This window comes from Nerophis lumbriciformis, linkage group LG32 (assembly GCF_033978685.3).
Source record: "Nerophis lumbriciformis linkage group LG32, RoL_Nlum_v2.1, whole genome shotgun sequence".
Taxonomy (NCBI): domain Eukaryota; kingdom Metazoa; phylum Chordata; class Actinopteri; order Syngnathiformes; family Syngnathidae; genus Nerophis; species Nerophis lumbriciformis.
The window spans coordinates 30,135,431-30,148,983 of record NC_084579.2 but is presented as its reverse complement, the minus strand read 5'-3'; the positions used below and the strand labels follow the sequence as shown (position 1 = coordinate 30,148,983).

Here is a 13,553-nt window from a genome sequence, read left to right as displayed (position 1 = left end):
GTATGAAATATCAGCATAGGACAATTTTTAGATCTACTCTCACTCATGTGACCCTTTGTCTTAAAAAAAAATAAAAATAAAAAAAGTTATCTTACCAAAGCTTTCTTCTCACAGAGCGAGTAGACCGCCTCCAGGTTGGGGTCGCTGTGCAGCGTGTGCGAGTACATGCGGTGCTCAAAGGCCTCCACTTTCTGAATGACCTTCTTCAAACCCGGATCTTTGATGCCCATGTCGTCGATAGGGTCGAGGAGAGGAATCCCGTCTGGGAAACGCTTCTGCACCTCCTTTGGCATGTGTAAAACAGACAACATAGAACACGTGTCAAAGTCAATGTCCTGGGACCGCCGTGTCACTCAATGTGGTCCCCAAAAGCCTGGAAATATTGTGCGTCAATAAGGCACTTCTTCTTTCTTGCTACAGGTATTCAAATTTTGGCGGAAAAAAATTGACCGCATGCAACTGAAGTTCTTATTAACTATGTTTGAAGCATTTGAGGTTATTTCAAGTTGAACTTCAATATCTGATTCCACAGCAAGTTTTCCATCAGTTTATTGGAAATAATGATAATCAGATAAAGGGTCAATTGTGTAATAATACCATGAGGCGATTATACAGTATATGTATATGGTTTCATTTCTATAAGTGGCCCTGTGAGGGCAGCCTAACTGTGATATGGCCTATGAAGAAAGGGGAGTTTGACATCCCTGGTAGAGAAAGTAGGGGAAAAAACCTGAGCAAACGTTTTGAATTAAGTTCCAACGGGCTTTGTACCTGAATGGACTTGAGCATCAACTGCCGGTTGTCAAAAGGCCTCAGGTCTTTGGGGATGTAAACACGGACTGAACTGATGGATGTCAGCAGATGCAGCATGACAGGGACAACCTGGCATACAAGACATCATTCATCAGTTTTTTTGCAGAATTCTGTTGCTATGTAGTGAAGTTGGAGAGATTAATCAATTAAGTGCTTTTCTATCGACAGTACCTGCATCTCTCCAACCTCGCCTGGAGCAGCGGGTTTGGCTGCCTCCGTGGCTGCCTCCTTGACGCTGTCCTTGCTGCAGTGCAGCAACGCCTCCACCACAAAGAGCGGCTCCGCGTCGGTGCTGACCTGCACGAAGAGATGATGATCGGACATGCAAAGAAAGCAACTTCACGTGAAAGCGATCACAACTAGGTCGAGGACTCACCTTCACGTTGGCCTTCCTGCAAAAATTGACGACGATCCCCCAGCCAAAGTCAACTTCTTCACTTTTTACCTTTGCATGAAGCAGAGAGTTGCAGTTAGTGTGTAGCAGTATAATAAAGGGAACCCATGATGAATTTGGTCTTTTCTGGACTTATAAACGTAACAATGTTGGATAGTCGTAAAGTTCATGCATTTTGAGCTTGCATGCCGTTTTGGAGTCTGGCTACGTTGTGACATCGCAGCGAGGTGGACCAGCTTATTTGGACTTTAAGTCAAGCTCTCAGCCCAAGGGGGAGAAGCTCCTCCCCCTTTCATTTAGGCTATGAGGAAACAAAAAAAAGTAGGATAAAATGTTTACAACTTATCTTGACATGAACATTACACCGATGAGCAACATGCAGTGACAGAATGCATCCAGAAAGTGTTCACAGTGCTTTACTTTTTCATATTTTGTTATGTTACAACCTTTTCCAAAATTAAATCAATAAATTTTTGTCCTTAAAATTCTACACACTATACCCACATTTTTTTAAGTTTGCAAATGTATTAAAAATAAAAAAAAATCACATGTACAAAAGTATTCATGGCCTTTGCTCAATACTTTGCTGATGCACCTTTGGTAGCAATTACAGCCTCAAGTCTTTTTGGATACAATGCCACAAGCTTGGCACACCTATCTTTGGGCAGTTTTGCCCATTCCTCTTTATAGCACCTCTCAAGCGCCATCAGCTTGGATGGGAAGCGTTGGTTTTCATCCAGGATGTCTCTGTAGATTGCTGCATTCATCTCAGTCTAATCAGGGAGATGACCAAGAACCCGATGGTCACTCTGTCGGGGCTACAGCATTCCTCTGTGGAGAGAGGAGAACCTTCCAGAAGGACAACCATCTCTGCAGCAATCCACCAATCAGGCCTGTATGATATAGCGGCCTGACGGAAAGCCAGTTTTTAGTAAAAAAAAAAAGTGTGCCAAAATGCGCCTGAAAGACCACGAGAAACAACATTCTCTGATCTGATGAGACAAAGATTGAACTCTTTGGCGTAAATGCCAGGCGTCATTTTTGGAGGAAACCAGGCAACGCTCATCACCAGGCCAATACCATCCCGACAGTGAAGCATGGTGGTGGCAGCATCATGCTGTGGGGATGTTTTTCAGTGACAGGAAAGGGGAGACTAGTCAGGATAGAGGGAAAGATGAATGCAGCAATGTTCAAAGACAACCTAGATAAAAAACAATGCTTCTCATCCAACCTGAACGAGCTTGAGAGGTGCTGGAAAGAGGAATGGGCAAAATTGCCAAAAGATAAATGTGCCAAGTTTGTGGTATCATATTTAACAAGAATAGAGGCTGTAATTGTTGCCAAAGGTGCATCAACAAAGTACAAATGCTGCAAATACTTTTGTACATGTGATTTTGTATTTTTTATGAACATTTTTTCCAAAACTTTTTCACATTTTGAGGGCAAAAAACAATTTATTGCATTTTGGAAAAAGGCTGTAACATAAAATGTGGAAAAAGTGAAGCGCTGTGAAAACTTTCTGGATGCAATGATGCTAAAAGCAGCTGTTTTTTTATGCACTCTATAAATCAATCAATGTGTACCTAATGTTGTGACTTGATGAATCTATATAATGTTTATGAAGTTTATTTTCGACCATGTCTGAAATAAAATAGCGGTGACAACTTGAAGATAAATATTTAAACAGTGTAAATTTTCAAAACATAAATTACAATACTTTTTGAAAGTTGAAGCGTGCATTTCATTTGCAATCTTGCAGACAGACTAAAAAAAGGTTTAAATGTGACTGTGGAGCAAAATTTAAACCAAAGCATATCCAATAAATATTATCAGGACCACAATAAAAGTTTTAAAAGTAGATTAAAATCATCATAGGTCCCCTTTAATGGGTTCAGGTGGAGGAAGTATGAGGTTTTACCTTGATAAGTCGCCCCGATTGCAAGAAAGGCAAACAGTATTTGGGTTTGTGGATGAATTCTTGGATCTCTTTGCCCAGTTTGGCCAGCTGCTGGCGGATTTTAAAATAGGTCACCACGCTCTCTTCGTTGGGGATATTGATATTGTTGTACTCTTTCTCCAGCTTCTTTATTTCTGCACAGAACGTTAGTCTTTACAGCATCCTGCACAGACAAAGACACATTGGGAGGACGAGCTTACTTTCCACGACGCCCGGCAGCGCCCGGTAGTGTTGGAACTGGTAGAAGGATTTTTCCAACATGTACTCGGGGTTAATCTCCTCCACGCGCAGCAGGTTGAGCACCATGTTATAGGTCAGGTGGAAAGCACTGTTCAGAGGATCCGCTGATCCCTGCATGTCAACATTAATTAAGCAATCACACTTTGAACTCAGAATGGACCAGGGGCTAAGGACAATTTGGCCGTTCATGTTCCACAACTGCTTACAAAGTGATAGAAGAGCCACAAAGTCCATATAGATGCCCACTGTCAGATTTCAAACATTACTGGCTAATAATGGGGAAATGTATCATATCCAAATCTTTTCACAATATTTAATTTAGAAACAACCACCTAGGCAGCTGACGTGTTACCTTGAGGAGCTGTTTGCCTATAGACGGACTCATCTTCTCGTCCACCATGAAGATAACGATGCCTCGGTCGTCCATTCCTCTCCTGCCCGCACGCCCCGACATCTGGATGTACTCACCTGAAGTAATCTAGAGCATGTGGACAACAAAATACACAACACGAGAGTTTTGTCTGTTGGTTATGGAGTACCATGCAAAAACTACACAGCACAATTCCACCAAACAGTAAAACGGTGGTGCAAGAAAAAAGGAAATCAGACATTTTCAGTTCCAGCAGATTAAGTAAAAAAAAGTTAAAAATGCACCAAATTAAAAAGTGATGTACATCCATTGCATCGTGGTTATTAAAGTAATTATTTAAGCAGCTGAACTCTGACAAAAATCTTTGGAAATAGACAAAATGATTTCCTGAAAATTCACTGACATTATCTTGCCGAACGTCTAACACGTGCAGCTCAAAAGTCCACACATTTCCACTGATTGAGGAATTGAGGGTTAAGTCTTTAACTAAGGTTACATTTTACAAACCATAAAATACAACAAAACACCACTGGCAAGCTTATGTTACCATTAGTGTTTTAACAGAACATTTTTATTTTTAAAACGGTCTATATTTTTTTATACAGTTACTAATTACCGGTATACTGGAAAAAAATTGCTCGTCGGTCCAAGGAATTTGGTTGGCGTTCACGCACCGCTATCTTGTCTACACATACACGCACACCCAAAAACAATCCCAGAGAAGCAATTCAAATATTTTAGTCACATTATTGTTACGATAGAATACAAATTCAACGAGAGCAACTGTTAGCTAGCAAAATCGCTATGATTAGCTAACAACACACAAAACTAATGCCTTTGCATGTGTTACAGACGGACATTGTTACCCAGTCGTAAGAAGGCAGGGTATAATGCTAATTCCATTTACAGTATCTCTGAAGTTGGAAGTCAGAGCTGGGAATGATGTCACAGCTGAGCTATGAGCGTTTCAGTTAGGATGTCGGAAATCAAGAAAGCTACATCCACAAAAGCTTGCCTTGTCTGAATGTAAACAACTTCTGGACAAATATGTGCTCCGTTTGCAACCTTCTAACACGGTGGATGAATAGGAAACATCGCTATTGTTAGCGATGCAGAACGCAAATACCCCATGAAAAAAAAGGTCATTTAAATCTTTTTTGACATCGGTGCACAACTTTTCCACTACAGAGGGACCCGGAACCCACTCAAATATCAACACTGAATTATTACCATACTCTTGATTTTATTCATATTCAATAATTACAGGTGCTGCTTAGCAAATTACAATATGACTACAAAGTTGAGTTATTTCAGTAATTTAATTCAAAAAGTGAAACTTGTATATTATATACATTCATTACACACAGACTGATATGTTTCAAGTGTTTCTTTTAATTTTATTGATCATAACTGAAAACTAATCTAAATCCCAAATTCAAAAGATCACAGTTAAAATATTATCTATGACCAATAAGAAAAAAGGATATCAGAAATGTTAACCAATTGAAATGTAAGAACATGAAAAGTATGAAGATGTACAGCACTCGGGGCTCCTTTTGCCTTAATTACTGCAGCAATACACGGTGTGGCATGGAGTCGATCAAAAGAATTAAAAGAAAAAAAACACTTGAAATATATCAGTCTGTGTGTAATGAATGTACCGGTATTTGATATACAAGTTTCACTCTTTGAATTAAATTGCTGAAATAAAACTTTTTGGTCATATTCTACCGGTAATTTAAATATTGAGCAGCATCTGTATATATAACCTACTTACAGTTTAACAGGATAAACCTTGTCAAATGATATGAAACCATGTGTTAATCAAAGATTATTATTAAGGCTTAGGTCACGCTAATTACAAACAAAATATTAATCAAATATTCTGCAAAAGAAAGGACTCAAAAACTGACAAAAAATAAATGGCCATACAATTATTTTCTCAGGAAATTCAATTGATAGCAACTAGACTAGACTTAGAATCTTAAAGTCTATGACTTAGAGTCTTAAAGTTTATGAGCATGAAATGATGAAGCCTTCTTGGATGAGAGGTGAAAGGTCTTTCAAGACAAACCCAACAGTCCCGTTGCAATCGATTGAATGCCCTGAGAATACAATGACCTGGATGAACGAGAACATCCATAGACATAAATACAATTAATTTTGAATGCTAAAATAATGATCAATTCTACTTAGAATAATAATAAATAGTAATATATATGTTTCTTAAATAAACAGTCATTAAAATACAGCGTCACAATTTAGGTCACTTTTTTCCCTTAAAAAACTTCTCTAAAACTTTAGCTCCAGACTTCTATTTGTTTGATATTGTCATTACTGCCACAAGTGTTGGAAAAGTGTTTTAGAACTGTGTACCGCTGTGGCCTATACGGACTAAAGCTGAGAATCAAATATTTTTTTGCGGCCCAACAATGGTTAAGAAACACTGATTTGAACTACAGTAACACCATACATCCATTTTCTACCGCTTGTCCCTTACGGGGTCGCTGGAGCCTATCAGCTGCATTCAGGCGGAAGGCGGTGTACACTCTGGACAAGTCGTCACCTCATCGCAGGGCCAACACAGATAGACAGACAACATTCACACTCACATTCACACACTAGGGCCAATTGAGTGTTGCCAATCAACTTATCCCCAGGTGCATGTCTTTGGAGGTGGGAGGAAGCCAGAGTACCCGGAGGGAACCCATGCAGTCACGGGGAGAACATGCAAACTCCACACAGAAAGAGGCAAAAAAGTATTTAGTCAGTCACCAATTGTGCACGTTCTCCCACTTAAAAAGATGAGCGAGGCCTGTAATTTTCATCATAGGTATACCTCAAGAGAGACAAAATTAGAAAAAAAATCCAGAAAATCACATTTTTGTATAATTTGCAAATTTATGCTGGTAAAGTATTTGGTCAGTAAAAGCTCATCTCAATACTTTGTTATATACCCTTCATTGGCAATGACAGAGGTCAAATGTTTTCTGTAAGTCTTCACAAGGTTTTCACACACTATTGCTGGTATTTTGACCCATTCTCCATGCAGATCTCCTCGAGAGCAGTGATGTTTTGGGGCTGTCGCTGGGCAACACAGACTTTCAACTCCCTCCAAAGAGAGTCTCTTAACTAAGTAGTTACAGGTCTGTGAAAGCCAGAAATCTCGCTTGTTGGTAGGTGACCAAATACTTATTTTACAGAGGAATTTACCAATTAATTAATAAAAAATCCTACAATGTGATTTCCTGGATTATTTCCCCCCATTCTGTCTCTAGTTGAAGTGTACCGGTACCTATGATGAAAATTACAGGCCTCTCTCAAAACTTACACAATTGGTGGCTGACTAAATACTTTTTTGCCCCACTGTAAATGTCCAACAATACACATATACGGCTTATTTTAAAGGTGGCAAAAACTAGTCAGAAGTGCTGGTAAAAAATATTATAAAAGCTTGTATTATTGTTCACACTCAGATCAGCAATCCTTGAAAGCCAACTGGTGAGGACTCTCTGACTTTCCAAGTAGTAAATCAAACTTTGCGGGAGGCTCCAAATGAAACTTCCGACTAGGAAATTCCGACTTACAGTACAAATGGAACGCACCATTAAAACACATTGGAAAGTTACCACCCTCTAGGCAGCTGTGTAAAGGTTGCAAACAGCCCCTTTAATTGTGTTTACACTCCAAGTGGTCAGTCCCACCAGATCCAACAAATTGAGCTGTTGTTATGCATTTGTTTTATAGTCTAAACATTTGTGGTAGTTGACACACTTTTTTGACACAGCACTGCCATCTCCAGGTCCGGGGTGAAACAATTACCTGGTATAATTTTTTTTTTTTTTTTTTTTTTAAATCAAAGCAACACGTTTAGGATTGTTGTAGAAAAATAAGTGAAAAGGTAACATTAAGTCCTCATGTTGCTATGATCTGCTCCTCTCAAGCATGTGACACCCATAATGAGAAACAGTGTGTGTGTGTCAGGAATGAGAAAGTGCCTGTGTTATTGTAAGTGCCTGCGTGGAGCTTTGGCACCGTTTACAGTACCAGATGTTCCTGATGAGCTCTTGCATGTCTCTATTCCACTCTCTTTGAGCGTGTGTGAAGAACTATTATAAACACATCGCTCTGTATGTGGTGAATGCAGCTATTCACAACCTTATAAAGGCTTCACAGCCACACTGCGCAATTTTAAGAGAGACTGCAACCTTTCGGGGTTAAGTGACTAACTGGATCGTAGCTCTAGATCAGTGGAATTGAGCTGCAAAGGATGTTACTGGAATGCTTTTTCAAATCACTGGTGGAGCAAGTGGAAGTTGGACACCTTGCGCTCTTCCACCTTCCTTACACTTAATGATGCCCCACAGTTGCTCAATAGGCTTCAGGAGACATACTTTTACAGCTACGCTATTGTCATCTCGGAGGTGTGTTTGGGCTTGTCATGTTAAAAAACTGCCAAGATGCTCAGTTTCCACAAGAAAGGAGATCATGCTATGCTTCACAATATCACAATAAATGTTAGAATTCATGTTTCTCACAGTGCCAGCAGCACACATGCAGCCAGACCATGAGCTACCATTACCATGAATGTAGGCAACAGTTATATTGCTTCTCACTGGTCTGCTCCAAGTTGAATGTCTAAATACTGTCCATAGGGAATATAATAAAATGGGTGCTGGAGCCTATCCCAGCTGTATTCGGGCGGAAGGCGGGGTACACCCTGTACTGTACATAATTATAGTATTAGTAGATAAGTGAGGCCTTGTATAAATTAATGTTCTGACCATTTTTCTCCACCTCAGAGCTCGTTCACGTTAATGGCGAGTCGGTATTTGTCTGTCTTGCACAGTGTTTTAAATTTGTTTCTCATGCCGTGTGTTGCTTGTGTGTGTCCGCGCGCGCTTACAAAGCGGTGATTCTTGCCGTCGAACTTCCGGGCGCTGGTGAAGAGCACGGTGCGCGCTGGCATGTTGATACCCATGGCGAATGTCTCCGTAGCAAACAGGGCCTAGGAATGAAGAGAGACCGTTTTGTTCTCCCAACCATGACCCATAATGCGCAAATGTTCCTGGCACTAATGTTGTTACTTTCAGCAGGCCTTCGGAGAAGAGAATTTCAATGGTTTCCTTCAGGATGGGCAGCAAGCCTCCATGGTGGATTCCGATCCCTCTCTTCAGCAGTGGCAGCACGTGCTCCACCTGAGTAACACCAGAGCGCTATTTTGCTATTTCTTAGACATCATATGACACGTCCCTGCAACATCTGAGCACCAGAAACTATTGCAGGACGTGCTTGTATGATGTTGAAACACTTTACCTGAGGAAGTTTTTTGTCTTCGTCTGATAGACAGTCTATTGCGTTGTTGAACACTTCCTCCACCAGTCGCTTCTCTTCGTCTACAAACAAAAACAACCAATTTTTTCATTTGTTAGTGAGCAAATCATTTCAAACATGCACAGAAAAAATACAAAATATATAATCCCAATGTTTGTAGAGATGCTCTGCAGCATTTTAGTGTTTGTGGTTAGGTTGGTTTCATTCATTAGGGGGACGGCGTGGCGCGGTTGGGAGAGTGGCCGTGCCAGCAACCTGAGGGTTCCTGGTTCGATCCCCACCTTCTACCAACCTCGTCATGTCCATTGTGTCCTTGAGCAAGACACTTCACCCTTGCTCCTGATGGGTTGCGGTTAGGGCCTTGCATGGCAGCTCCCGCCATCAGTGTGTGAATGTGTGAACGTGGAAATAGTGTCAAAGCGCTTTGAGTACCTTAAGGTAAAAAAGCGCTATACAAGTATAACTCATTTACCATTTACCATGTACCATTCAATAAAAACTTAATGTATTATTAAAAATGTTGCTATTATTGGTCATAAAGTACTAGGGATGTAACGGTTTTGTAGATACCGCGGTATTTCGGTGTTAAAGTCTTCACAATATTGCTGTGACATGTAACGTATCAGACGTAAACTTGGTGATTGTAGTTTTTCTGGCGCTTAAGCGTCGGCCGGGTCTAAAAAAACTCTACATCTTCTACAATCCTCTGTGCAGCGTGGGACCGCCAAGGTGGCGGTGTGGAACGCTGTAAGCAGGAAGTGAAGTGTATCCATACTTGTTGTATCCCCTTTCAAGGTGCACAATTTTGAGAAAAAAATCCTAATTGCGATTAACTCTCTAAAATTGCTATTTCAATTTGATTTGCAATTACCCGGTATATTCTATACACATAAATGCATAAAACTGTGAAAATAATGAATGAAAAAGGGCATGTTACTTTTAGACCGTCAATCAACATATCCTTGTCTCAAAGTGCCACATATTAGAACAATATGCCATAATTTACTTTAGAAAATATTTGGCTTTAAGCAGACAGATACAGAGCTTTTCCCAACATCATGCTCTTAAAATGAAGAAACAATCGATAAAAACTATACATTGTTCATGATGTAATCATAATATATAACGCTAATAACCATTAAAAAAGGATAATTCTTATTACAATTCTCAACTTCACACAAGTTAACTTAAAAACTCTAATAGTTAGACCAAAATATTTTGCAGCACAAATCACCAAAAACGTAGCACAAACAAAAAAAGACTTGTTTGGGGTTATTTGGGCAAAGGGTGACATCACATGTCAGGAATTGTATTTCAGAATAACTTAAAAACCGTGACGGCACAAACAAAAAATGTAATAAAATGTTTCGTCTTAAGCAAAAGATTATGGATTGTTGTCGCGAAATATGTGCGTGGCATCATATTAAATGATGTTTTCAGTCCAACACATAAAAATCATCCTTGGTTTTAGTTCAAATTGGTCAACTGCTAAAACATGCTTATTTTGGCTAATCGTTTTCGCTCTCACAGCATCATAAAATAAAACCGCACAAGAGATAAGAAACAATCTTTGGGAAACTTTATATTTGTGTATTGTAAAACAGTTCAAAACTTTGGCACAGTTTTCTACGAGGGTCCAGGGACACCACGGGGAAATATTTCCCACGCAAGGACTTTTACGAGCTCTCGTTTTATAGACCCAATCAGCCTCATGAGGTTTAGCAGCACAGTATGATTTTTGTAATTTATGATTTATGTGATTTCATCAAATTGGATGGTGTAGCAGTAAAGTTTGTTTAGTATGGTGATAGTATACAATAGCCACAGGAACATCCATCCATCCATTCATCCATCTCCGACCGTTTGTCCCTACCGTTGTTAAAATTCAGTTTGGCCACCTGCAGAGCGTAGGCCTCGCATTCTTTCTTACTGAAGCTGAAGATGATGACGGGCTGGAAGTTTCTCTCCATAATCATCTTCACTATCTTGAAAACACTGGACGGACCTGAGGAAGCCATATTGGTTTAATTGCGCTCTGGCTGTACGACTAGCCAAAGTATCGCACAAACACACCTCTTGTTCCCCCTTTGCGTCCCTTGGGGTCCCTCTTGCCTCCCGCATTGCTCCCAGAATCCCCGATGTCTCTTAGAACTTGCATGGCTGTGTTGAAGTTGTCTTCCCGAAAGTCTCCCTGATGGAACACAAACTTGATTGCATGAAAAATGAACATCTGAAGACCAGTGGTTAGGAATTTGACCTTCTACCAAAGGCTATTAAGCTAGATTTCCTCAGAAGAATAGAATGAACAGTGCCCTCTGCATACCCCAAGTATTAGGCATGGGGTGAAAAATAAATAGTGTAGTTATTAAATAAGAAAGTGTGTAATGAAAAAAACAAAAACATTCAATTAAAATGAAAAAAAAATAATCATGGAGTAGGTAAAATTCTATATAAAACTGAATACCGGTAGTAGAAATAAATTAATTGACCAAAAACAAATAAATTGGGCTAAGAACAAGGTGCATGTAAAGTACAGAGAATAATTAGTAAAATAATAAAACTATAAAAATTAGAGATGTCCGATAATGGCTTTTTTACCAATATCCGATATTCCGATATTGTCCAACTCTTAATTACAGATACCGATATCAACCGATACCGATATATGCAGTCGTGGAATTAACACATTAACACATTATTATGCCTAATTTTGTTGTGATGCCCCGCTGTATGCATTAAACAACGTAACAAGGTTTTCCAAAATAAATCAACTGAAGTTATGGAAAAAAATGCCAACATGGCACTGCCATATTTATTATTGAAGTCACAAAGTGCATTATTTTTTTTAACATGCCTCAAAACAATAACAGTGCAATACTTTTTCATAACATGGTCACTACTGCCTAGTTTCTCTTGTTATATTCTTAGTTTACTGTCATATTTTTATTCTCATTGTTGCTTTTTATTTTTATTCTTATTGTAATATTTTTCTATTCTGTTTCCATTTATACCCCCATTATTTACTTTTTAAATTCGATCTCAATTCTGTACACTGCTGCTGGAATTTTAATTTTCCTGAGGGAACTCTCCTGAAGGAATCAATAAAGTACCGGTACTATCTATCTATCTATCCAAACAGCAGCTTGGAATTTGGGACATGCGCTCCCTGAGAGAGACTATGAGAAGGTTGAGGTGAGGTGGGCGGGGTTGGGGTGGGTGGAGGGTAGCGGGGGAGTTTTTATTCTAGGTCCCGGAAGAGTTAGTACTGCAAGGGATTCTGGGTATTTGTGCTGTTGTGTTTATGTTGTCTTAAGGTGCGGATGTTCTCCCGAAATGTGTTTGTCATTCTTGTTTGGTGTGGGTTCACAGTGTGGCGCATATTTGTAATAGTGTTAAAGTTCTTTATACGGCCACCCTCAGTGTGACCTGTATGGCTGTTGACCAAGTATGCTTGCATTAATTCGTGATGAGAACAACCGGTAGATATTATGTGACTTGGACGTCATGCCTTTAAGGTTTATTGGCACTCTGTACCTCTCCCTACGTCCGTGTACACAGCGGCGTTTTAAAACGTCATGCATTTTACTTTTAGAAACCGATACCGATAATTAAGAAACCGATATCGATCATTTCCGACATTACATTTTAAAGCATTTATTGGCCGATAATATCGGCAGCCCGATATTATCGGACATCCCTAATAAAAATATATACATATAAAAATTAAAGATAAAACTTTTTGCAAGTTTTTCACGCATAAATGACGTGCATTCAAATAAAACACATTTCCTATATGAAATTCTGACAATAAAATTGGATTTGTGTCAAAAATTGGGTCTTTTTTAATGTTACTTTAAATTATGCACGCTAGTAATTTACTGTGATTAATCAAAATGCAAAAGTGTAAATGTAATCTAATTAAAAAATATAATCATTTGAAATCGAAAGCACCAACTGTGATAGGTTAAATATTGCAAAAATAAAATGAAAAAAATATATAATATAAAGTGTATATGTTACAATAATGTAAAGTGCGAATCCATGAGCAATGTGTGCGCCCTTACGCTTTCATCCACCACTAGGTGGAGTCCATCGCCACCTGCTGGAAATACATAGTGTTGCAGCGGGGTTGGACGGTAGTCTGTGTAGACCACATGGCATGGCTGCAGGAACAGGGACAGACATACATTTGTTATGCTGACCCCAATAAATAGCAACACAATAATAGCCTCACGCTACACTTTGGATCATTTTAAATAAATGCATCAAAACAACAGTGTAAATGTACAACCTGCTTGTGAAGGTGACATATCCACTCCGCAAACTGTCTGGCGTTGGGGATGGTGGCCGACAGGAAGACGTAGTGCACATTGTCAGGGAGCAGAATGATGGTCTCCTCCCACACAACGCCGCGCTCTGAATTATAAGCGAGGAGTTGTTTGCAC

At 39.5% G+C, this 13,553-nt stretch overlaps 1 protein-coding gene across 1 annotated transcript in view; it reads right to left on the bottom strand.

The window, feature by feature from the left end:
- The window catches only part of mtrex (Mtr4 exosome RNA helicase), a 37,449-nt gene that overhangs the window by 9,653 nt on the left and 14,243 nt on the right, over window positions 1-13,553 (bottom strand). Inside the window, exons 8-21 of the mRNA XM_061927418.1 lie at window positions 13,400-13,524; window positions 13,173-13,271; window positions 11,182-11,299; window positions 10,982-11,113; window positions 9,091-9,170; window positions 8,862-8,972; window positions 8,681-8,782; window positions 3,757-3,882; window positions 3,365-3,515; window positions 3,126-3,298; window positions 1,190-1,258; window positions 985-1,110; window positions 772-882; window positions 96-284 (exon numbers count right to left, since the gene is read on the bottom strand). Of these exons, the coding sequence (XP_061783402.1) occupies window positions 96-284; window positions 772-882; window positions 985-1,110; window positions 1,190-1,258; window positions 3,126-3,298; window positions 3,365-3,515; window positions 3,757-3,882; window positions 8,681-8,782; window positions 8,862-8,972; window positions 9,091-9,170; window positions 10,982-11,113; window positions 11,182-11,299; window positions 13,173-13,271; window positions 13,400-13,524 (1,712 nt within the window). The remainder of the gene's footprint in view (window positions 1-95; window positions 285-771; window positions 883-984; window positions 1,111-1,189; window positions 1,259-3,125; window positions 3,299-3,364; window positions 3,516-3,756; window positions 3,883-8,680; window positions 8,783-8,861; window positions 8,973-9,090; window positions 9,171-10,981; window positions 11,114-11,181; window positions 11,300-13,172; window positions 13,272-13,399; window positions 13,525-13,553) is intronic.